Genomic DNA, 20,941 nt, shown 5'->3' on the forward strand with positions numbered 1-20,941 from the left:
TTTTATGAAATCAACATTATATCAAATATTTGAAACAATTGAAATGTGATGTCACGAAACTTAAGACCCCTCCCACCCCTTGTCACACCATGTCACACCTTGTCAACCCCCTCCCCCCTCTTTACGTGTGACGTACTTTATGGATGACCCCTTAACAACTGGTATGCGAACGAATAGTCGCACTGAATGCAATGTGTGCATGATACATTCTTCGCGACGTTTTTATTTTGATTACTTTGTGTGTGTGAATTTCTAATGCGACACTTGGTTTCGAACCCAGCGCATTAGTTGGCATCTCTCTAGATCTTTATGTTGTCAGATTATTGGTTAGATACTAGCGCACATAATTGCGTATAGGTAGTTTGACGACTTCCTATCAAGGGGTGTGGGTGGGACCTCGCAGTTATATGGGTTTATGACCTGTTGAGGGACAAGCTACATCTCTGTAGATCATGTGTTATGTATGTAGCACACAATATTATTAATCAATACAGCAGTAGTAATCAATTATTAGAACAGGGCTAAACAATAAACGGTTGAATATCAGAAGCAAAAATTGATTACTAAATGAGCAAATTAAACTTAACAGAGGTTCGATTGCGTGGCCTTGCTATCATACCTACTAATTGCCATCTGTTCAGTATTTAATTCAGAAACCACATGTTAATATGGCCAGTTTTGTGATTACTTTTAGCGTCATCACAATCACGATTATTACAACTGTTGCAGTTGTCAAGTATTAATTTGCAATTTATAATCCGTCTTACAAAAAAATAACAATGCACGATCGAGGATACTACTGCGTACAAAAACAGCTGTGGCATTTCCATTAGCGACGCATATTTAAGAAAGAGTAGGTAGGTAGGTGTACGGTTTGGCGACAAGTTTAAAATCCTTTATTTTTTCGTTTAAGCTTCTGAAATATTTAAAAATGACTTTTGTAATGGGATTATAAAAACAATTCCTTTCACAATGCTCGCTTTAGATCAGCACAGAATTTTGTTATTGGCGGGAGCAGTCAAATACAAATTAGAAAACTTACATACTTTTCAGTGTACACGTCCCAAATGTGGTATGTTATCCACCTCTTTGGGACGCCATGAGAGCTGGTGCTAAATATAATTGAAAATTAATTTTATTTAATACCACAGCTTCTTCATGCTAAAGTTATCTTCTATATCTTCTATATATATAAAAATGAAACCCGTTTCGCGTTGTCACGGCATCACGTGTGAACGGCTGAACCGATTTCGATAATTCTTTTTTTTAAATGTTTGTGGAAGTCCAAGGATGGTTCTTACGGAAAAAAATATTAAGAAAATCTCTACGCTAAGGCGGTACGAAGTTCGCCGGGTCAGCTAGTTTATAATAAATCTGTAGAGAGGTCAATTCTGTACATGAAATATATTTTCAAAATAACTATCAGGGGGTGATTAGTGATCGATACTGATGCCAAAAATGCAATCAGTAAAATTTTTTATGAAAAAATCTAAACCGCGTAAGATAGATGAAGGGGGTAAAACGGGATCCACGCGTACGAAGTCGCGGGCGGCCGCTAGTATCTCATAAATTTCCTAAATCACATCTTCTAAGATGCTTTAAATAATTTTAATAGAAAATCTCATAAAACTAGACGGATCGAAAAACTATTTTTAAGTTTTACGACGCATAGCTATGCCAGAAAACATTTACGTCACTTTTACACGATTAAATTGTCTATAATATAAACCCGTCTTATTGAAGATATCTCGACGTTTACAAGGTCGTGTGATTCAATCAGAGAAGAATAGGGCCACCCATTTTTCCGTGGATGTCGTATGAGGCGACTAAACCAAGGCGTTTAGTCTGCGTCCGCGATAGCGTGCAAGATGGTTGATTGATTAGACGACTTGGTTTGGCTGAAGCTTCAGTGAGTAATATGCTAATATCAGGCCTCCTCAACAGGGCAGAGCGTAGGCTAAATTCTTCATGTACGGTCAACAGCACGTCAACGTAAACACTGTGGTAACATCTTACGTAGTTGCGATACGGGCGACTTTGCAACGAAAATGTATAGCTTGATGTGCTGTCGACTGTACCTATGGTAATTTAGCAGAGAATGTACGTTTGGTTCCTGTTGTAGAGACTAAATGATCTGATGAATGACAAGTAAATGATAAACCTACCTTGGTCTAGCACGACCTTGGGCGTCGAGTTCAACGTAGGGCACCCCAAGCCTGACCATCCTAGTGAACAGGCTCTGCTCCATATTGCAGTACTTCTGGAAAGCCATGTTCTTGACCACCGGCGGCAGTTGGTGGTGGTCACCAATCATGATCCAACGCTTCAGTCTCGACCGTCCATCTTGAGGGTTTTGCAACAGCAAGGGGATGAAGGTTTCGATTTCCAGAATTTGGGCCGATTCTTCCATGAGTATGTTGTCATATTTGAAACCTAAAACAATAACGTGTAAGATGTACGAACTATGTTTCATAACCATGGTACTTTGGCAGGCTGGCAACGACTTCGACACTTCGACAGTGTCAATTATGGTACAGTCAAATCGTTGATGAAATGAAAATCCAAAGTGGCCAAAAAGTTGACAAAACAATCTTATTCCACGTGTTGCGAACTTTATCTACTTTTTTATGTAACTTTAAAGATTTTGTTATTTTGTTTGCCAAATAAAAAGGTTTCTATTTCTAATAATGACTTACCCATCTGCACAAGCTCGGACCGCTTCAGGGCTGCGTGCGTGCACGTCATAGCGATGATCTTGGCTTCCTTCACGAGCAAGTACTTGGAGCGGTCCAGTCCAGACCGCAGCAGTTCGAACGCGCGGAACTCTTCTAGCTCCTCGAATATGTGGTCGATGTACCTAAATTGAGTTTAAGGAGTCATTCGAGACGTTTTTTAATACATTCATCATTCTCACTCGTAGTGGGACCAATCTTTACTGTAGTCAAAATTATTACAGTTTTAGGAGAGTGGCTATATTTTAGAATAATTTACTTAGATCTCGGTCTAAGTAGATTATTCTAAAACATAGCCACTAGATCTGAACTAATGGGGTTGACTTTACAATATTGATGCAGTACCTACTTCTATTATGATCAACATTGTTTAATTATATTTTATGTTCTTGCAGCTGACAAAGGCGAGTGATCTTTAATACTTGTGTGTGTACATGCACATAACGATAGTTTAATGTCTATCAAAACTTTTGAAAAAAACGAACAGTAGCAACTATACCTGTAACAGCTTTTGGCGATCTCCATATCAGCTTCATACGATTTCCTCGGGAACAGTGGTTTAGGCGCGTCGTCGAAAAACTCATGGAACGGGAATTCCTTGCTGACGGTGTCTACAGACTTCGACTGAAACATTGCAATACAATATATTTTTAGGTCAAAGCATACATGAATTTATTATAATAACAATTTTCATGTGATAAAAAGGTATAACGAATTTCTTTGAATAGTAAGTGGTGTATCATATGCGTCAACTAGCATTGTGATGTGTTAGCTCGTACCTATTCAGAGGAAGAAATTACCATTGCACAAAGTGAACAATTGAATAATTCGCACACTGTGTATATGACACGCGATTCTGATTACTGGAATACATTCGATTTTTACATTAGAATTTGTGCGAAGGTTTGTTTAATAATAAAAATAATATATTTATTTACATAAATAATTGTACCTTATGTGTTCCTTTTCTTTCTATTTCTTTTTATGTGGTGTACAATAAAGAGTATTTATTATTATTATTATTGTTTGTACGCTTTGGAGCTCACGGGTCAAAAGTGGCCCGGTCCTTTATAAGGCTTGCGTGGGGATACAGATCCAACACGTAGAGGCCGTTTTAAGCGCAAAATAATCGGCAAAAGTGAAAGTGGTGCACATGCTGGATCTAGTCTCTGACTATATCATAGGATGTAGCCAGAGACCATCCCCAGCCTGTGCACAGGAGCTATTGCAGTTATTGGAGAATGGACTAGGGCTATGGATGAAGGATGGAGGGACTGGTTACTAGGCTATGGATGGAGACTACGGGTCACCTGCCTGGTTCATAGTCTCGGACTGAAAAAATGGCAGGCGGTGACTAGCCAGCGACTAAATGGGCCCCCCCTGGCGTCATGGGTCGTATAGACCGGACTGAGGGGCAACATTGGCGTCTGCCAGCTCAGGGGTGTAGAGAGGTGTGCTGCGCTTTCTCCGAGGTTACTCGCGGCGTTATGCCCTTTAACACTTCCACCCCTGGAGCATATAGCTCTAGCGACTCCACTCTGGCCGGCCGGTTAAGGCAAGCCAGAGGTGAAAGTCCTGCAGACCCTATCGGTTTCCACTTCGGCAAGCCGAAGACGAGGGTCTTGACCGACTCTCGGGAGCGCTCGGATTAACAACTGGCCCCGTGGTGTCGCTACTCACCAACAGCTCGCCACAAAGCTGCCCTGCGGGGCTTATTATTATTATTATTATTATAAAATAGGGTTGTCAAGTTGTTTTAGATCCTAGGAGTTGCAGCGATGTGAAAAAGTGGTGAGTTTAGTCTGAGATTGACCTGGACACTCGAAAACTTGTCCAAAAAATCGCCAGCCTCATCTGCATCCTCAGGACAAACTTGGTCTTCACTGGTTGGTATTTATTAGCGGTCAAGGATCTATCCTCGAAGCATCCTATCCTTGAAGCAGTGGCATTTAGAGGTGGCAATATTCCCCGACTGACCTGGTCACTCGCGCGCTTGTCCATTTCACCAGGGGGTGCCCGTGTCCTTGGGATAAACCTAGTCTTCATAATAATATTGGTTTTATTGGCGGTCAAGAATCTATCCTCGAAGCATCCTATCCTTACAGCAGTAACGTCTAGAGGTGGCAATAGTCCCTGACTGACCTGGTCGCTCGCATGCTTGTCCAGAAACACCCGTTAGAGCGCGCCTGCGTCCTTGGAACGTACCTGGTTTTCACTTGGGTGTTTATTGGCGGTCAAAGATCTATCCTCGAAGCATTCTATCCTTACAGCAGTGGCATTTAGAGGTGACTATATTCCCCGACTGACCTGGTCGGCCGCGCACTTGTCGAGGAAGGCCTGCCAGCGCGGGCGCACGTGGTACACGTGGAAGTGGTGCGCCAGCTCGCAGGTGGCGCCCGCGTCGCCGCCCGCCTCCAGGGTGCTCTGGAGGCGCCCCACGTGTTCGAGGAGTTCCATTACAGCGGCGGGATGAGACTAGAGGTGACTATAGTCCCTGACTAACCTAGTCGCTTGCGCACTTGTCCAGAAACACCCGCCAGAGGGCGCCCACGTCCTTGGGACAAACCTAGTCTTCACTGGTTGGGTTCTTACTGGCAGTCAAGCATCTATCCAAGAAGTATCTTATCCTTACAGGAGTGTCATCTAGAAGTGGCAATAGTCCCTGACTGACCTGGTCGCTCGCATGCTTGTCCAGAAACACCCGCTATAGGGTGCCCGCGTTCTTGTTACACACCTGGTCTTCACTGGTTGAGTTTTTAATTGCGGTCACGAATCTATTCTATCCTTACAGCGGTGGGATCTAGACTAGAGGCAGGAACAGTCACTGACCTGGTCGGCCGCGCACTTGTCGAGGAAGGCCTGCCAGTTCTTACTGACAGTCAAGGATCCATCCTAGGAGTATCCTATCCTTACAGCAGTGGCATCTAGAAGTGGCAATATCCCCCGACTGACCTGGTCGGCCGCGCACTTGTCGAGGAAGGCCTGCCAGCGCGGGCGCACGTGGTACACGTGGAAGTGGTGCGCCAGCTCGCAGGTGGCGCCCGCGTCGCCGCCCGCCTCCAGGGTGCTCTGGAGGCGCCCCACGTGTTCGAGGAGTTCCATTACAGCGGCGGGATGAGACTAGAGGTGACTATAGTCCTTGACTAACCTAGTCGCTCGCGCACTTGACCAGAAAACACCCACTAGGAAGCATCCGCGTCCTTGAGACAAACCCGGTCTTCACTGGTTGGGTTCTTATTGGCGGTCCGGTCGGTTAACCCTAATGAGATTTAGACTATAGGCAGGAATAGTTTATGACTGACCTGGTCGGCCGCGCACTTGTCGAGGAGACTATAGTCCCTGACTAACCTAGTCACTTGCGCACTTGTCCAGAAAACACCCGCCAGGGGCGCTCGCATCCTTGGGTGGGACAAGCCTGGTCTTCACTGGTTGGGTTCTTACTGACAGTCAAGGATCCATCCTAGGAGTATCCTAACCCTAATAAGATTTAGACTAGAGGCAGGAACAGTCACTGACCTGGTCGGCCGCGCACTTGTCGAGGAGACTATAGTCCCTGACTAACCTAGTCACTTGCGCACTTGTCCAGAAAACACCCGCCAGGGGCGCCCGCATCCTTGGGTGGGACAAGCCTGGTCTTCACTGGTTGGGTTCTTACTGACAGTCAAGGATCCATCCTAGGAGTATCCTAACCCTAATGAGATTTAGACTAGGCAGGAACAGTCACTGACCTGGTCGGCCGCGCACTTGTCGAGGAAGGCCTGCCAGCGCGGGCGCACGTGGTACACGTGGAAGTGGTGCGCCAGCTCGCAGGTGGCGCCCGCGTCGCCGCCCGCCTCCAGGGTGCTCTGGAGGCGCCCCACGTGTTCGAGGAGTTCCATTACAGCGGCGGGATGAGACTCGAGGTGGCTATATTCTCTGACTAACCTAGTCGCTTGCGCACTTGACTAAAAACACTCGCTAGAGTGCGCCTGCATCCTAGGGACAAACCTAGTCTTCACTGGTTGGGTTCTTACTGGCGGCCAGTGATCCATCCTAGGAGTATCCTAACCCTAAGGAGATTTAGACTAGAGGCAGGAATAGTCACTTATTTTTATTGGCGGTCAGGGTCTATCCTAGGAGTATCCTATCCTTACAGCGGTGGGATCTAGACTAGAGGCAGGAATAGTCACTGACCTGGTCGGCCGCGCACTTGTCGAGGAAGGCCTGCCAGCGCGGGCGCACGTGGTACACGTGGAAGTGGTGCGCCAGCTCGCAGGTGGCGCCCGCGTCGCCGCCCGCCTCCAGGGTGCTCTGGAGGCGCCCCACGTGTTCGAGGAGTTCCATTACAGCGGCGGGATGAGACTACAGGTGACTATAGTCCCTGACTAACCTAGTCGCTTGCGCACTTGTCCAGAAACACTTGCTAGAGGGCGCCCACGTCCTTGGGATAAACCTGGTCTTCATTAGTTGGGTTCTTACTGGCAGTCAAGCATCTATCCAAGAAGTATCCTATCCTTACAGCAGTGGCATCTAGAGGTGGCAATAGTCCCTGACTGACCTGGTCGCTCGCATGCTTGTCCAGAAACACCCGCTATAGGGTGCCCGCGTTCTTGTTACACACCTGGTCTTCACTGGTTGAGTTTTTAATTGCGGTCACGAATCTATTCTATCCTTACAGCGGTGGGGTCTAGACTAGAGGCAGGAATAGTCACTGACCTGGTCGGCCGCGCACTTGTCGAGGAAGGCCTGCCAGCGCGGGCGCACGTGGTACACGTGGAAGTGGTGCGCCAGCTCGCAGGTGGCGCCCGCGTCGCCGCCCGCCTCCAGGGTGCTTTGGAGGCGCCCCACGTGTTCAAGGAGTTCCACTACAGCGGCGGGATGAGACTAGAGGTGACTATAGTCCCTGACTAACCTAGTCGCTCGCGCACTTGACCAGAAAACACCCACCAGGAAGCATCCGCGTCCTTGAGACAAACCCGGTCTTCACTAGTTGGGTTCTTACTGGCAGTCGCATCTATCCAAGAAGTATCCTATCCTTACAGGAGTGGCATCTAGAAGTGGCAATAGTCCCTGACTGACCTGGTCACTCGCGCGCTTGTCCATTCCTCCAGGGGATGCCCGCGTCCCTGGGATAAACCTAGTCTTCATAATAATATTGGTTTTTGTTGGCGGTCAAGGATCTATCCTCGAAGCATCCTATCCTTACAGCACTGGCATCTAGAGGTGGCAATATCCCCCGACTGACCTAGTCACTCGCGCGCTTAACCATAAACAACCACCAGGAGGTGCCCGCGTTCTAGGGACACACCTGGTCTTCACTGGTTGAGTTTTTAATTGCGGTCACGAATCTATTCTATCCTTACAGCGGTGGGATCTAGACTAGAGGCAGGAATAGTCACTGACCTGGTCGGCCGCGCACTTGTCGAGGAAGGCCTGCCAGCGCGGGCGCACGTGGTACACGTGGAAGTGGTGCGCCAGCTCGCAGGTGGCGCCCGCGTCGCCGCCCGCCTCCAGGGTGCTCTGGAGGCGCCCCACGTGTTCGAGGAGTTCCATTACAGCGGCGGGATGAGACTAGAGGCGACTATAGTCCTTGACTTACCTAGTCGCTCGCGCACTTGACCAGAAAACACCCACCAGGAAGCATCCGCTTCCTTGAGACAAACCCGGTCTTCACTAGTTGGGTTCTTACTGGCAGTCGCATCTATCCAAGAAGTATCCTATCCTTACAGGAGTGGCATCTAGAAGTGGCAATAGTCCCTGACTGACCTGGTCACTCGCGCGCTTGTCCATTCCACCAGGGGGTGCCCGCGTCCTTGGGATAAACCTAGTCTTCACAATAATATTGGTTTTTGTTGGCGGTCAAGGATCTATCCTCGAAGCATCCTATCCTTACAGCAGTGGCATCTAGAAGTGGCAATAGTCCCCGACTGACCTNAGCCAGCAGCATGATGCGACACATACCTCCCTCTCGGCCTCCTCGATGGCCTTCTTGAGCTTGTACTGGCGGAGGATGAGCTCGCGACGGCGTGCTTGCTCCTCCTTGCGGGACAGCTTGAGCTCGGCGGCCGCCTCGTCCCGCGCGCGCCGTCACTAGNTTAGTTGGGTTCTTACTGGCAGTCAAGCATCTATCCAAGAAGTATCCTATCCTTACAGCAGTAACATCTAGAGGTGGCAATATTCCCTGACTGACCTGGTCGCTCGCATGCTTGTCCAGAAACACCCTCTAGAGGGTGCCCGCGTTCTTGGGACACACCTGGTCTTCACTGGTTGAGTTTTTAATTGCGGTCACGAATCTATTCTATCCTTACAGCGGTGGGATCTAGACTAGAGGCAGGAATATTCACTGACCTGGTCGGCCGCGCACTTGTCGAGGAAGGCCTGCCAGCGCGGGCGCACGTGGTACACGTGGAAGTGGTGCGCCAGCTCGCAGGTGGCGCCCGCGTCGCCGCCCGCCTCCAGGGTGCTCTGGAGGCGCCCCACGTGTTCGAGGAGTTCCATTACAGCGGCGGGATGTGACTAGAGGTGACTATAGTCCCAGACTTAGTACCTAGTCGCTTGCGCACTTGACCAGAAAACACCCACCAGGAAGCATCCGCGTCCTTGAGACAAACCCGGTCTTCACTGGTTGGGTTCTTATTGGCGGTCAATGATCTGTCCTAGGAGCATCCTAACCTTAATGAGATCTAGACTAGAGGTGACTATAGTCCCTGACTGACCTGGTCGGCCGCGCACTTGTCGAGGAAGGCCTGCCAGCGCGGGCGCACGTGGTACACGTGGAAGCGGTGCGCCAGCTCGCAGGTGGCTGGTTCCACATGAACTTCCACGTGAACGTAAATGAGACTAAAGGTGACTATAGGCCCCGACTGACCTGGTCGACCGCGTACTTGACCAGAAAACACCCGCCAGGGGGCGACAAACCTGGTTTTTACGTGGGTTTTTATTGGCGGTCAAGGATCTATCTTAGAAGTATTCTAAACCTCCGATTTAGACTAGAAGTAGGAATATTCACTGACCTGGTCGGCCGCGCACTTGTCGAGGAAGGCCTGCCAGCGCGGGCGCACGTGGTACACGTGGAAGTGGTGCGCCAGCTCGCAGGTGGCGCCCGCGTCGCCGCCCGCCTCCAGGGTGCTCTGGAGGCGCCCCACGTGTTCGAGGAGTTCCATTACAGCGGCGGGATGAGACTAGAGGTGACTATAGTCCCTGACTAACCTAGTCGCTTGCGCACTTGTCCAGAAACACTTGCTAGAGGGCGCCCACGTCCTTGGGATAAACCTGGTCTTCACTGGTTGGCTTCTTACTGGCGGTCAAGGATCCATCTTAGGAGTATCCTAACCCTAATGAGATTTAGACTAGAGGCAGGAATAGTTACTGACCTGGTCGGCCGCGCACTTGTCGAGGAGTTCCGTTACAGCGAGCGATGGGATGAGACTAAAGGTGACTATAGGCCCCGACTGACCTGGTCGACCGCTCACTTGTCCAGAAACACTCGTTAGAGGGCGCCCGCGTCCTTGGGACAAACCTAGGCTAGTCTTCACATGGGTTTTTACTGGCGATCAAGGAACTATCCTCGAAGCATTCTATCTTTACAGTGGTGGGATCTAGAGGTAGGAATATTCACTGACCTGGTCGGCCGCGCACTTGTCGAGGAAGGCCTGCCAGTTCTTACTGACAGTCAAGGATCCATCCTAGGAGTATCCTATCCTTACAGCAGTGGCATCTAGAAGTGGCAATAGTCCCCGACTGACCTGGTCGGCCGCGCACTTGTCGAGGAAGGCCTGCCAGCGCGGGCGCACGTGGTACACGTGGAAGTGGTGCGCCAGCTCGCAGGTGGCGCCCGCGTCGCCGCCCGCCTCAAGGGTGCTTTGGAGGCGCCCCACGTGTTCGAGGAGTTCCATTCTTTTAGCCAGCACGTAGTTTACTCGGCCATATCTATTTGGAGAAAACAATGGCGGTAAATCTCTTGAAATTAAAAACAATCACCCTCATCAAATCACCCCGTGTGAGCTAACAAGACATGATAGCACCGCGTCATCATAATGATCGGCCGGAGTGGTACTCGCACGCAGTAAAATATTTAACTTTATGCTCTGAATGATTGAGTCTGATGTCGAATCAGCGGTGCACAGTAAAACCAAAACTGGTTTTTGTGACACCGTCAATAGTTATCATTAATATTTGGAAATGCTATGTAACTTGTTTTAAATAAATAAATAAATAAATAATCACTTATTCCATATTATTCTCTCTAGTATAAAATGTACATCATCGTTCGTTCGTTTCAGCCAAATGACGTCCATTGCTGGATAAAAATGACATATAAATACATAAATTACAGCATTTTTAGTTGGGTCTCTGCCTATTTCATTCTCCAAGATATAATGACACAGACTAGGTATTTAATTTTTTATCAGAAAGATCTTAATCATTATTTACATTTCAGATTTGCCTAATGACGCACACTTGATTATTTCGTGTGCACTATAAACGTAGATATATAGAACTCATTTTATTATACACCACGCAAAACAAAAATAGGAAAAAAAAAAGAAATACACAAAATATACTGCATAATATAGGCGGTATTACCGCTATAAAGTCAAAGTCAAAGTCAAAATTTCTTTATTTGTTTGGACTAATAAATAGTTCTTACAAATCGTCATTTTGCTCTTAAGGAGCCTCTACATGTCTCATAATCTTTTTACCCTACCAGCGCTTCGAGACCAACATTTGGCAAGTGCTGAGAAGAAGCGCCGCAACAAACTCAGTCACCACTGTCTGCCGGTTAATATAAATATAAATAAATAATAATAATGATAATAATAATGATAATAATGGTCTCTGGCTACATCCCATGATATAGTCAGAGACTAGATCCAGCATGTGCACCACTTTCACTTTTGTCGATTATTTTGCGCTTTAAACGGCCTCTACGTGTTGGATCTGTATCCCCACGCAAGCCTTATAAAGGACCGGGCCACTTTTGACCCGTGAGCTCCAAAGCGTACAAACATGATAATAAAGATTGATGACAATAAAGCAATATCTTCCAGACAACGTACCTCGAGAAGTCCTTATCAGTCTGCAGCGCTTCTTCTCCGTGCCCCAGACGGAGCAAATGTCTTTCATCCACATCCAGCTCAGCCACCTTCTCGAACAGCTGATTCAGGGCTTGATTACTGTGCGTCACTACCAGAGTGCGTTGCGACGGGAAGTTGTGGTACAGATTCGATATTATTTGTACTGCTACGTCCGTTTTTCCTGGACAAATAAAAGGTCATTTTCAAGTGTTTACTGGACAAATAAAAGGTAATTTTTAAGAGTTTTCTTTTGCGTAGTAGCTATACCACAGTACGCGTGGAAAGCGTTTTTCTGAAACGGCTAGTTAGTAAATCAAGACGACTTTTTATATGGGACTGATGCCCGTTTTCACCATCAATCCCAAATTTTTAAGTGACCCCTATGAAAACAAAATGCCTGTTATGTGTCACTTAACCCGGCGCCAATGACGTGAAAATAATTGCAAAGACGATGACCCCGGGTCATATTGACCCATATTTCATCGATCATTTTTCAGGAAATTGTACAAGTAATCTTAATTTTAATTACTGTCTATGTATATAGGGTTCTTTACTGAGCTAATAAAACAAAAATAAAACGAATACATGAAATAAATATTTTTTTATGAATTTTTAAACAAAACATGAAAAAATCACGTATAGAAATACATTTAAGTCTATATTTGTTGTTTTTGGTAAAGATTTTTAGTATAAATGGGAATCAACAATGTTATATAGTGAAAAAGAGATAAAATCAACTTTTTATATGCAGATACAATGAGATCAGTTTTCTACTTCATCATTCAGAGCCATGGAACTGCTGCAACTGGTGCAGTATGTAATCAAATGGTCTGGGCATGTAAATGTGGTATGACGCACTTGCCGGCGTCGTACTAATGCAAGTTCGAGATTAGCCGAAGACTGAGTCCCCATTACTTGCGTCTTTTTCACATTCGTTGCCATTTTTAAGTTCTGGCTATTACAGCCTGAAATTCTTCAATTTCGGAATCCGACTCTTCCAGCAACGCTACATTCTTGCTGGGTCATTTAACAAAGACAGTTTGACTAAAACTTAAAAAAGAACAACATAACTAGCACTAAACACAAAATAAGCGAATAAAAGTAAGTCACAAAATCACCGCGCCACCGATGACGCCGGGTCATAATGACCCGTTTTAATTTGAAGCCTGTGTATCTCGCTACGCAAGCGGAGTCACAATACGTTAACTAACGGAATGGATTTAGGGAGGTTCTATCTCCAGCTATACGAACGCTCGAACCACAAAATGGACGCAAAAAAAAATTATGAACGTTTGAAAATGCCTCGGGTCAATATGACCCAGCGTCATTGACGCCGGGTTAAAAATTAGGGATTGATGATGAAAACGGGCATGAGTCCATCATAGCAGAGCTAATCTCAATCTATCTCGGTAATGTACATACTAACAACTATTCATTCATTTTATTTACGAAATACATAGCAGCGATCACTGTTTAAAAATATAGGGACTGTTTTCAATGAACTGTCTGTAACTGATATCTGGCCTTAATATATTCGTTTATGATCAAAGATTCAATGTTAGTGTTTTTATCTCTCATTCGTAAAAGCCGACCACATGGTTCGTAGTCAAGGGCGAAAGTACCCTACTAATATTATAAATGCGAAAGTGTGGATGTCTGGATGTTACTCTTGTTGTTACTCTTTCACGCAAAAACTACTGAACGGATTTTGATGAAACTTTACAGTATTATTCTTTATAACCCAGAATAACATATAGGCTATAATTTATGATGATCTGTGACAAACTAAATTTCACGCGGATGAAGCCGCGGGCAAAAGCTAGTCTAAAATAAAATACACAGATTACTAATGCTGTCTGGTTAAAAGGAATAAAACAGAAGTTAGGAATAAAATAGAATTTTACCTGTTCCCGGAGGCCCGACCACCAACGTCAGGCCTGGCTGCATTCCCGATCTGATGGCTTCCACCTGCGTAGGTGTGAAGAGTATGTTGTTCCTAAACACATAAGAATAAACAGTTAGTTTTGCAGGGCAATCGAATCTTAGTTTCTTGTGGGCGATTCGTGGTTTATTTTCCTATTCCAAGCATCCTAGATCCCCTCAGAATAAACTGTTAAAGACACGAACACAGAACGGAGACGTGATCCCTTTACTATGGGGGCACTATGGGCCTCATAAGTTTTGTTCCTAAATTCATAAGAATAAACAGTTGAACAAATGGCCATTGAATGGGGATGTGACCATTAATGTGCCTCATAAGGCTCAATGTCGACTAAATGGCGATGGAGCGTGACAAACTCGCGAGTTTTCCTACGTAATTGAATCAGAAATAAGAAGATCCGAAGGAGAACCAAGATCGACATAGCCCGCAGAATTAATTTAAGTGGCAGTGATATACAAATCTTGTAGTATTTATGGCCGTTGGAGCAGAAAAGTTATTGAGTGGGTAGACCGTGGACCGACGAATTAGTGAAGGTCGCGGAAAGCACCTGGATTCGAGCAGCGCTGGACCTGTCGATGTGGAAGTTCTTAAGGCTTTTCTTGCTTTTTCACTTTTTCGTTTAAGGGGAGAGAAGTGAGAACGGGGTATTACATTCTGCCGTTGAGTATACTATACTTAAGGAGTGTTGCGTTATAGCACTGCGAGCACTGCTCAGTGCTCATAAAGGAATACACCCTGACTGACGTTTATAGTATCATGGTGATATACTTACTTCTTGGGCTCATTGTAGAGGTAGGGCCCTCTCTTGGGCTGCACGTGTGGTTGAACGAGGATGACCTTTCGCTCGTCGTCGTCATCCATCGCGTCTCCTGCCTCTTGCTTGCGGACCACATTCTCAAACGTCAACCTGGTACACAGGAAAATAGAATATTCTAACCTTATTTACTCGTTTGAAATACTTCGATTGTCTTTCTGTATATGTCTGTATATTTTTTGAACTAACAGCCACTTCACTTGTATGGAGAAAAGATTTGTTGTTTTTTTAATTATTTTATATCAACAAAGTTAAAAATATGCAGGCAGCAATTCAGCCACATACAAGTAAAAGGAGTAAGACAATTTTTGCTTCCCTACAAATAAAAATAACATTCAAAGCTTGCCCCTAAGTAAAAGTTTTGGCTATGGTAACAGGGTTTGTGGGTCTCCTGCAATCACTGAGTCATACACTTTTTGTACTTGTAAATTGAACCTCTTTTGAGACAAATAAATACTTTCTATCTCTATCTATCACTAAAACTAAACTTACCTGAAGGGCCTGACTAATTTCCGCGGGTCATCTGTTTGAACTTTGATCTCGTAGCCTGGGAAGCTGTTGCGGAGATGCTCCATGTCCAGGAATGTGTCGTTGAAGTCCAGGGTCGGGATCTCGTTCGGCATTCTACATGATAAACGTTTAGAAATTATCTTTCAAATAGTATCAGCACATCTGTAATAATTTGACAGTTCATAACGTACGATAAAGTCAGTTATACAAAGCGTTTGACAGAATAATCGTACGTTATGAACTGTCAAATGATAACGATTGCTTTACACAATTCCACCTCAGATTGTACAGTCAGCGTCAAGCAGTTCGTGACACTTAAAAGTAGCCAAAAAGTTCGCAACACGTCAAGGTTGTGTTGTCAACTTTTTGTCTACTTTGAATGTCAGGAACTATTTGACGCTGACGTGTGTATTTAAAACGGACTCCCATTACTATTGTGCCTAGTGTCCGACCGAAACTAGTTTTACGACCGAAACCAAAACCGAAAACGAATTTCGGCAACGGTGTCTATTTCGGCCGAAACCGAAACTTCCTTACAAGGCTCATATTTTGAGGGAAAAATTAAGAAAACGTTATTATAATCAGTCAGTCTTTATTGTTTTCTCTTTAAATTGCATTAAAATTGAACTTATAAAGTGCCTTTTTACTCTAAAAGGTATCAAATTATACAGTCTAGATTTTTTTAATTACTCGCAATATTCAGGACATCTACATAACCCGTCCCAAGGTCGGGTCTTTTACCTTAACAAAATAAAATTGGTAGTACGTAAGTTAGTATCTACTGTAGGTACTTGCCACTTGGATATCTTGGTGATAAATACTAAAATGAACTTTGAAACTCTAAATCCATAATATTATCACCATGAAATGCACTATAGTCATTACTAACTGGTACTTAACTAATGTTTGTTTACGTATAGCATTTGCAAACCAAAAAAAAAAAATTACAGGTTAGATTAAACTTGATTATACTTTTATCAGTCATATTGAATATTTTTTTTTATGTTTACACCCGCTCTTATGTTATAACGTCATAAAACGAGATAAAAGTTACCAAATTCAAAATAAATCACTCGAAAACTCGCCACCACAACAAAACAAAACTAACAGCAAACAAACAAGCGAGCGAATCACGACATTGAATTTGGCTCTGATCGGATTCATTCACTCATTCAACGCGCCGAACATAAATAAAAATTGTGTAATACAAATAAAAATAGTATAAAACCAATTTAAGTAAATAATTAACTACTTTCAGAATTATAATGTAATGAGGGCTATCGTTTTTATACTTAACAGTTGGCACCCCTGGCGATTGACAGGACCTTACTCTACAGTGGCGCCATCTTGATGAGTGCAAATGCGATAGTCCTCCTACCACTTTAGCGCTCACAAGTTGGTGCCACTGTCTTCGCTACTAGCAAGTGACAGGACCTTACTCTACAGTGGCGCTAACTGGTGAGCGCTAAAACGATAGCCCTCATTGACAGCTGTGTTGTCTACTCCCTAGAGACTGATTTGTTTCTCCAAAGCATACAAAATTGCCACATTGACTCTGGTGTTCTCCTATGGAAAATTATTATGCTGCCGGGCTAAAGTGCACGCTACGTTAAAACCTTATCGACGATTTTAGACGACAAAGTGCAAAGTCGATAAAAGTTTATCGTAGCGCGCATCCTAGGCCTACAGCACGTACCTGGTATAGTGCGCTTGGCCCGGGTCACCGTAGCCCAAAACGATATCGTGTAGCCATTCGGGCACCACGCATTCAGTGTTCATCAGTTCTCTAATAGTCTCGAGCACTGCCTTGAAGTTGTTCTCCTTTGGTTTACGCCGCATCACAATGTTGAACGTTTCATACACGTCCTGTAAAAATAAAATGACAATATTACTTCAGTCAGTAAGGCCTGGTTTCCAGTTTCTACCTAAACGGAGTGGAGAGAAGATGTCTTTTGAATAACCAATCAGATTTCATTCATTATTATCTTATACAGGGTGTGTGGTAGGTTAGACAAACTTCGTGGGTGTGATAGAAAAAGTGAATTCCGTAACAAGTGGGTTAAGTGAGGTCATTTTGACAATACTAATTCGCCGATTAAAGAATAGAAAAGGAGTAGAAATTATAGCAAACATTTAGTTTAAATTTTTCGCTAAGAATTTACAATTTTCTCAACATTCCTTTTTATAAGAATCTCCCTTTCCGAAAACATAAAAAAATGAAATCGATAGTCGTTCTCAACCAAGTGAAACAGGGTTTTTCTATACTTGAGATATTTGTGAGTCAAAGAAACTTAGCGGCGTACTGTAGCAGACGAGGCGAAGAAAATCAGCAAGACTTGGAGAGAAATCACCCGCAAAGTTCAAGACTGAACGCGATGGAGGACTGTTGTGGACACCCTCTGCCCCTTCTAGGGGACCATAGGATATTAAGTAAATCAAGTCACTTAGATATTATTTTTTTACAAACCTCATTGCCTTTGCTGGCTCTGTCCAAATCCAGCCTATACTGATTGGGGTCTAGAAGCAACCGGAACGTTCTGGTGTCTCCTTCCAACTCCGGTTTCGGTTCGGGGCCCTCCTCTATGACCCTCCCAGAAGCGTCCAGCATACCCTCGACTTCGCACCCTCTGACGTACACTATGCCAGCTTGGTCCACCATGCTCTTTCTGTAGTCGTATTTGGTGCCTGTCAAGATAAAGTTTTCTTTTGTATTATATTTCACGTATAAAAGCAGTATTTACCACTCTTAGAAATAACAGGTTATCTTTATAAACACGACGGACATTATCATTGGTATTATGTAATTAGTAATAGCACAGTAATAGTGATAATTTGAAACAAAATAGTGTAGTTTAATATGTAGAGCTTAATACTTTCGCTAACTGTACTTCATTGATAGTCCAGTCAATAAAGCATTATAGATGGAAAACTGAAGAACACAATTTCTGACTGCAGGACTTTATTTAGACTAGTTAGGAGGTGAACATAGCAAAAGTCCCCACCCTTAGCCCTTGAGCCGGCGGGGAGAGGGGGGTTTAAAGGTGCCACTTTTCGGTTTTTCGCTTAATCCTCGGAAACTATGCGTCCTGGTGACATGACTACTATGAACCAAAAAAAGCTTATTCAATTTGCTACGGATGAGACCGTCAAGTTTTTCTATATCTTGTATAGTTTTCGCGGCATCTGCTCTAGAAGGTCTGTAATATTGGAAATTTTATTTTTGTGTTACATGTTCCCATCAAGAGAAAATCGAGTAAATCAACATTGAGCAATCATTCTAGACATGCGGGAGCATGTTAAGACTAGTTGCCTGCAAGCAGACGTACAAATATTTTATCAGTCAGATTATTATTTAACATACAATGTCACAAATCAAATTAATGTATTAATATTTCCGTATAATAAATTTACAATGTCAAAAGTTAAATGTAGATGTCACAATAAAATTCATACACTATCTATTTAAGTTAAAATATTCGTCAATGCTATAAAAACCATGGCTCAGTAACCAATTTATCAATTTCTTCTTAAATACATTCCCTTCAAGTACTTTTAGTTCTTCAGGTAAATTGTTATATATTTCTATACACATATTATAAACATTTTTCTTATATATTACTTTGTGGCATTGGGGTTTAAACAATAGGTTTGCGAATTTAGCTCTTTTTTGACGGGTTATCACATCACTGCGTTTTTTGAAATAATATGGATGGGTTTTTACAAATATACACACATCTCTTATATACATGCATGGAAGAGGCAGGACATTACATTTCTTAAATAGTGGCCTGCAACTGTCTAGATACCAAGCCGCATTTATCACCCGTATGCATCTTTTTTGCATTTTAAATGCTCTGTCTACATCTACTGAGTTGCCCCACAACAATAAGCCATAACCTAACACCGATGAGACATAGGCATGATACGCAGCCATAGCTGCATCAAAAGAAATAGTTTGGCGTATCCTTTGGAGGGCAAATACGTATCGACTGAGTTTTTGGCATACAAGATTAATATGCTCCTTCCAGTTCAGGTGTGAGTCTACAGTTATTCCTAGGAAATTAAACAAGGCTACCTCGCATACCTTCTCATTTTTATATTCAATGTCAAGATGTAGTGGATTAGTATTATAAGAATTGAATTGAATTATTTTAGTTTTATTTATATTTATACGCAATTTGTTATTATCTGTCCATTTAATTATATCTTCTAAGGCTTTTCTTAAAGTTTGTTGTGCAAGACACTTATCCTCCACTTTGACCACAAGCGTAGTGTCATCGGCAAATAAAATGCATTTATGTGTCATATGCCTCGGCAAGTCATTAATAAACAATAAGAATAGTAATGGGCCCAATATGCTCCCCTGCGGAACACCAGAATCATTCATGAGCTCCATAGATCTGAAGTTACGCTTTATGAAGTTCTTCTTGGCATCTCTAATGACTCTGGTCACCTCAGTACACTGTTTTCTATTTTGTAGATAACTGTTTAGCCAATCAAGCGCTTTGCCACGAATACCATAACAATATAGTTTACGGAGAAGTATGCCGTGGTCGACAAAGTCAAATGCCTTGCTCAGGTCCATAAACAACGACAAAACCGGACCGCTACTACCATTCAGGTATTCCGTGATAGTCCTTATCAAAGTAAAACCCGCTAGAGAAGTAGAACTTCCACTGCGAAAACCAAACTGATCTTTATGGAGGATTTCATGTTTGTTAATGAAGCTATTCAACCTCAAAAGCATCGCTTTTTCAAGGACTTTTGATAATATTGGAACCATAGTAATAGGCCGGTAATTGCCTGGATCAGATTTATCTCCCTTCTTAAAGAGAGGTTTAACAATGGACATTTTAAGTGGTTCCGGGAATGAGCCCTGCAGAAATGACAAATTAATTATATGTGCAAGTGGAAGACATATTGATTTGGCACAGGCCTTCAGCACTAATGTAGTAACTTCGTCATAACCACTAGTTTTACTGTTGCTCAGCGACATAATTATTGTATATATTTCATGGGCATCGACTGGATTAATAAATATTGTATTTAAATTATTATAAATGTTTGGAAAATTAATATTATCAGTATTAGACATTAAAGTTTGGTCAGTTGAAAGATTAGTAAAATAATTATTTAAAATATTGCTAATGTCAGACGGATCGGTAAATGTCGTATTATTATATTTAATAAATTCAATGTCATTTTGATATAAACGATCAGTCAAAGAAGATGAAATGGCGCCCCAAGTAGCCTTGGCCTTGTTTTTACTCATTCGAATGCGCCTTAAATTGATAATTTTTTGAGATTTTTGTATGCATTTCTTTAAAATATTGTCATACTTTTTGAATTTAGATTTGTTTATAAGTTTGTTATTCCCATTTTTCTTGTACTTCACATATAAGGAACGTTTCGTTTTACAAGATATTCTGATACCTCTAGTTAACCAGTTGAGCTTAACCGGTTTATTAGTAATTTTTACTTTGATCGTGGGAAAACATACATTATAGAACATTACATTATCAAATCGCTATAAAATATTTCGAAAGATACTTCAAGATTATGTGAATTATAGACATCGGAAAAAGAAAGAGAACATATACACTCACAGAACTTCTCAACATTCTCACGGCAGTAATCACGCGTAGCGGTTAGTACATTTGTCATCAGTATGGGTTTCGAGGCTTTACGGAATTTATTAGGCTGTAAATAATTGTCCGCTAGACGACACCGTATAAGAAACGTTGGTTATGCCATAATTCAATACTTGAAACGTTAATAAAGTGGTCACAACACAAATCATGGAATGGTTTAGACTTCTAATCACCCTTGCGAGTGGATACCGGAATATTGATTAGTTGATTAAATTAACCGCCTCTGTGGTATTGGG

At 43.3% G+C, this 20,941-nt stretch overlaps 1 protein-coding gene across 2 annotated transcripts in view; it reads right to left on the reverse strand.

Moving 5' to 3' along the window:
* The window catches only part of LOC114356981 (RNA helicase aquarius), a 64,442-nt gene that overhangs the window by 10,355 nt on the left and 33,146 nt on the right, over positions 1 to 20,941 (reverse strand). For both annotated transcript variants that reach the window (XM_028310387.1, XM_028310386.1), the window contains 10 exons: positions 17,522 to 17,739; positions 16,751 to 16,920; positions 15,037 to 15,168; positions 14,503 to 14,637; positions 13,693 to 13,784; positions 11,771 to 11,969; positions 10,457 to 10,640; positions 3,232 to 3,356; positions 2,697 to 2,857; positions 2,166 to 2,433 (listed from right to left, as the gene is read on the reverse strand). In XM_028310387.1, coding sequence (XP_028166188.1) covers positions 2,166 to 2,433; positions 2,697 to 2,857; positions 3,232 to 3,356; positions 10,457 to 10,640; positions 11,771 to 11,969; positions 13,693 to 13,784; positions 14,503 to 14,637; positions 15,037 to 15,168; positions 16,751 to 16,920; positions 17,522 to 17,739 — 1,684 coding nt within the window. The remainder of the gene's footprint in view (positions 1 to 2,165; positions 2,434 to 2,696; positions 2,858 to 3,231; positions 3,357 to 10,456; positions 10,641 to 11,770; positions 11,970 to 13,692; positions 13,785 to 14,502; positions 14,638 to 15,036; positions 15,169 to 16,750; positions 16,921 to 17,521; positions 17,740 to 20,941) is intronic.

This window comes from Ostrinia furnacalis, unplaced genomic scaffold (assembly GCF_004193835.3).
Source record: "Ostrinia furnacalis isolate ACB-3 unplaced genomic scaffold, ASM419383v2 OfSCF3012, whole genome shotgun sequence".
Lineage (NCBI taxonomy): Eukaryota > Metazoa > Arthropoda > Insecta > Lepidoptera > Crambidae > Ostrinia > Ostrinia furnacalis.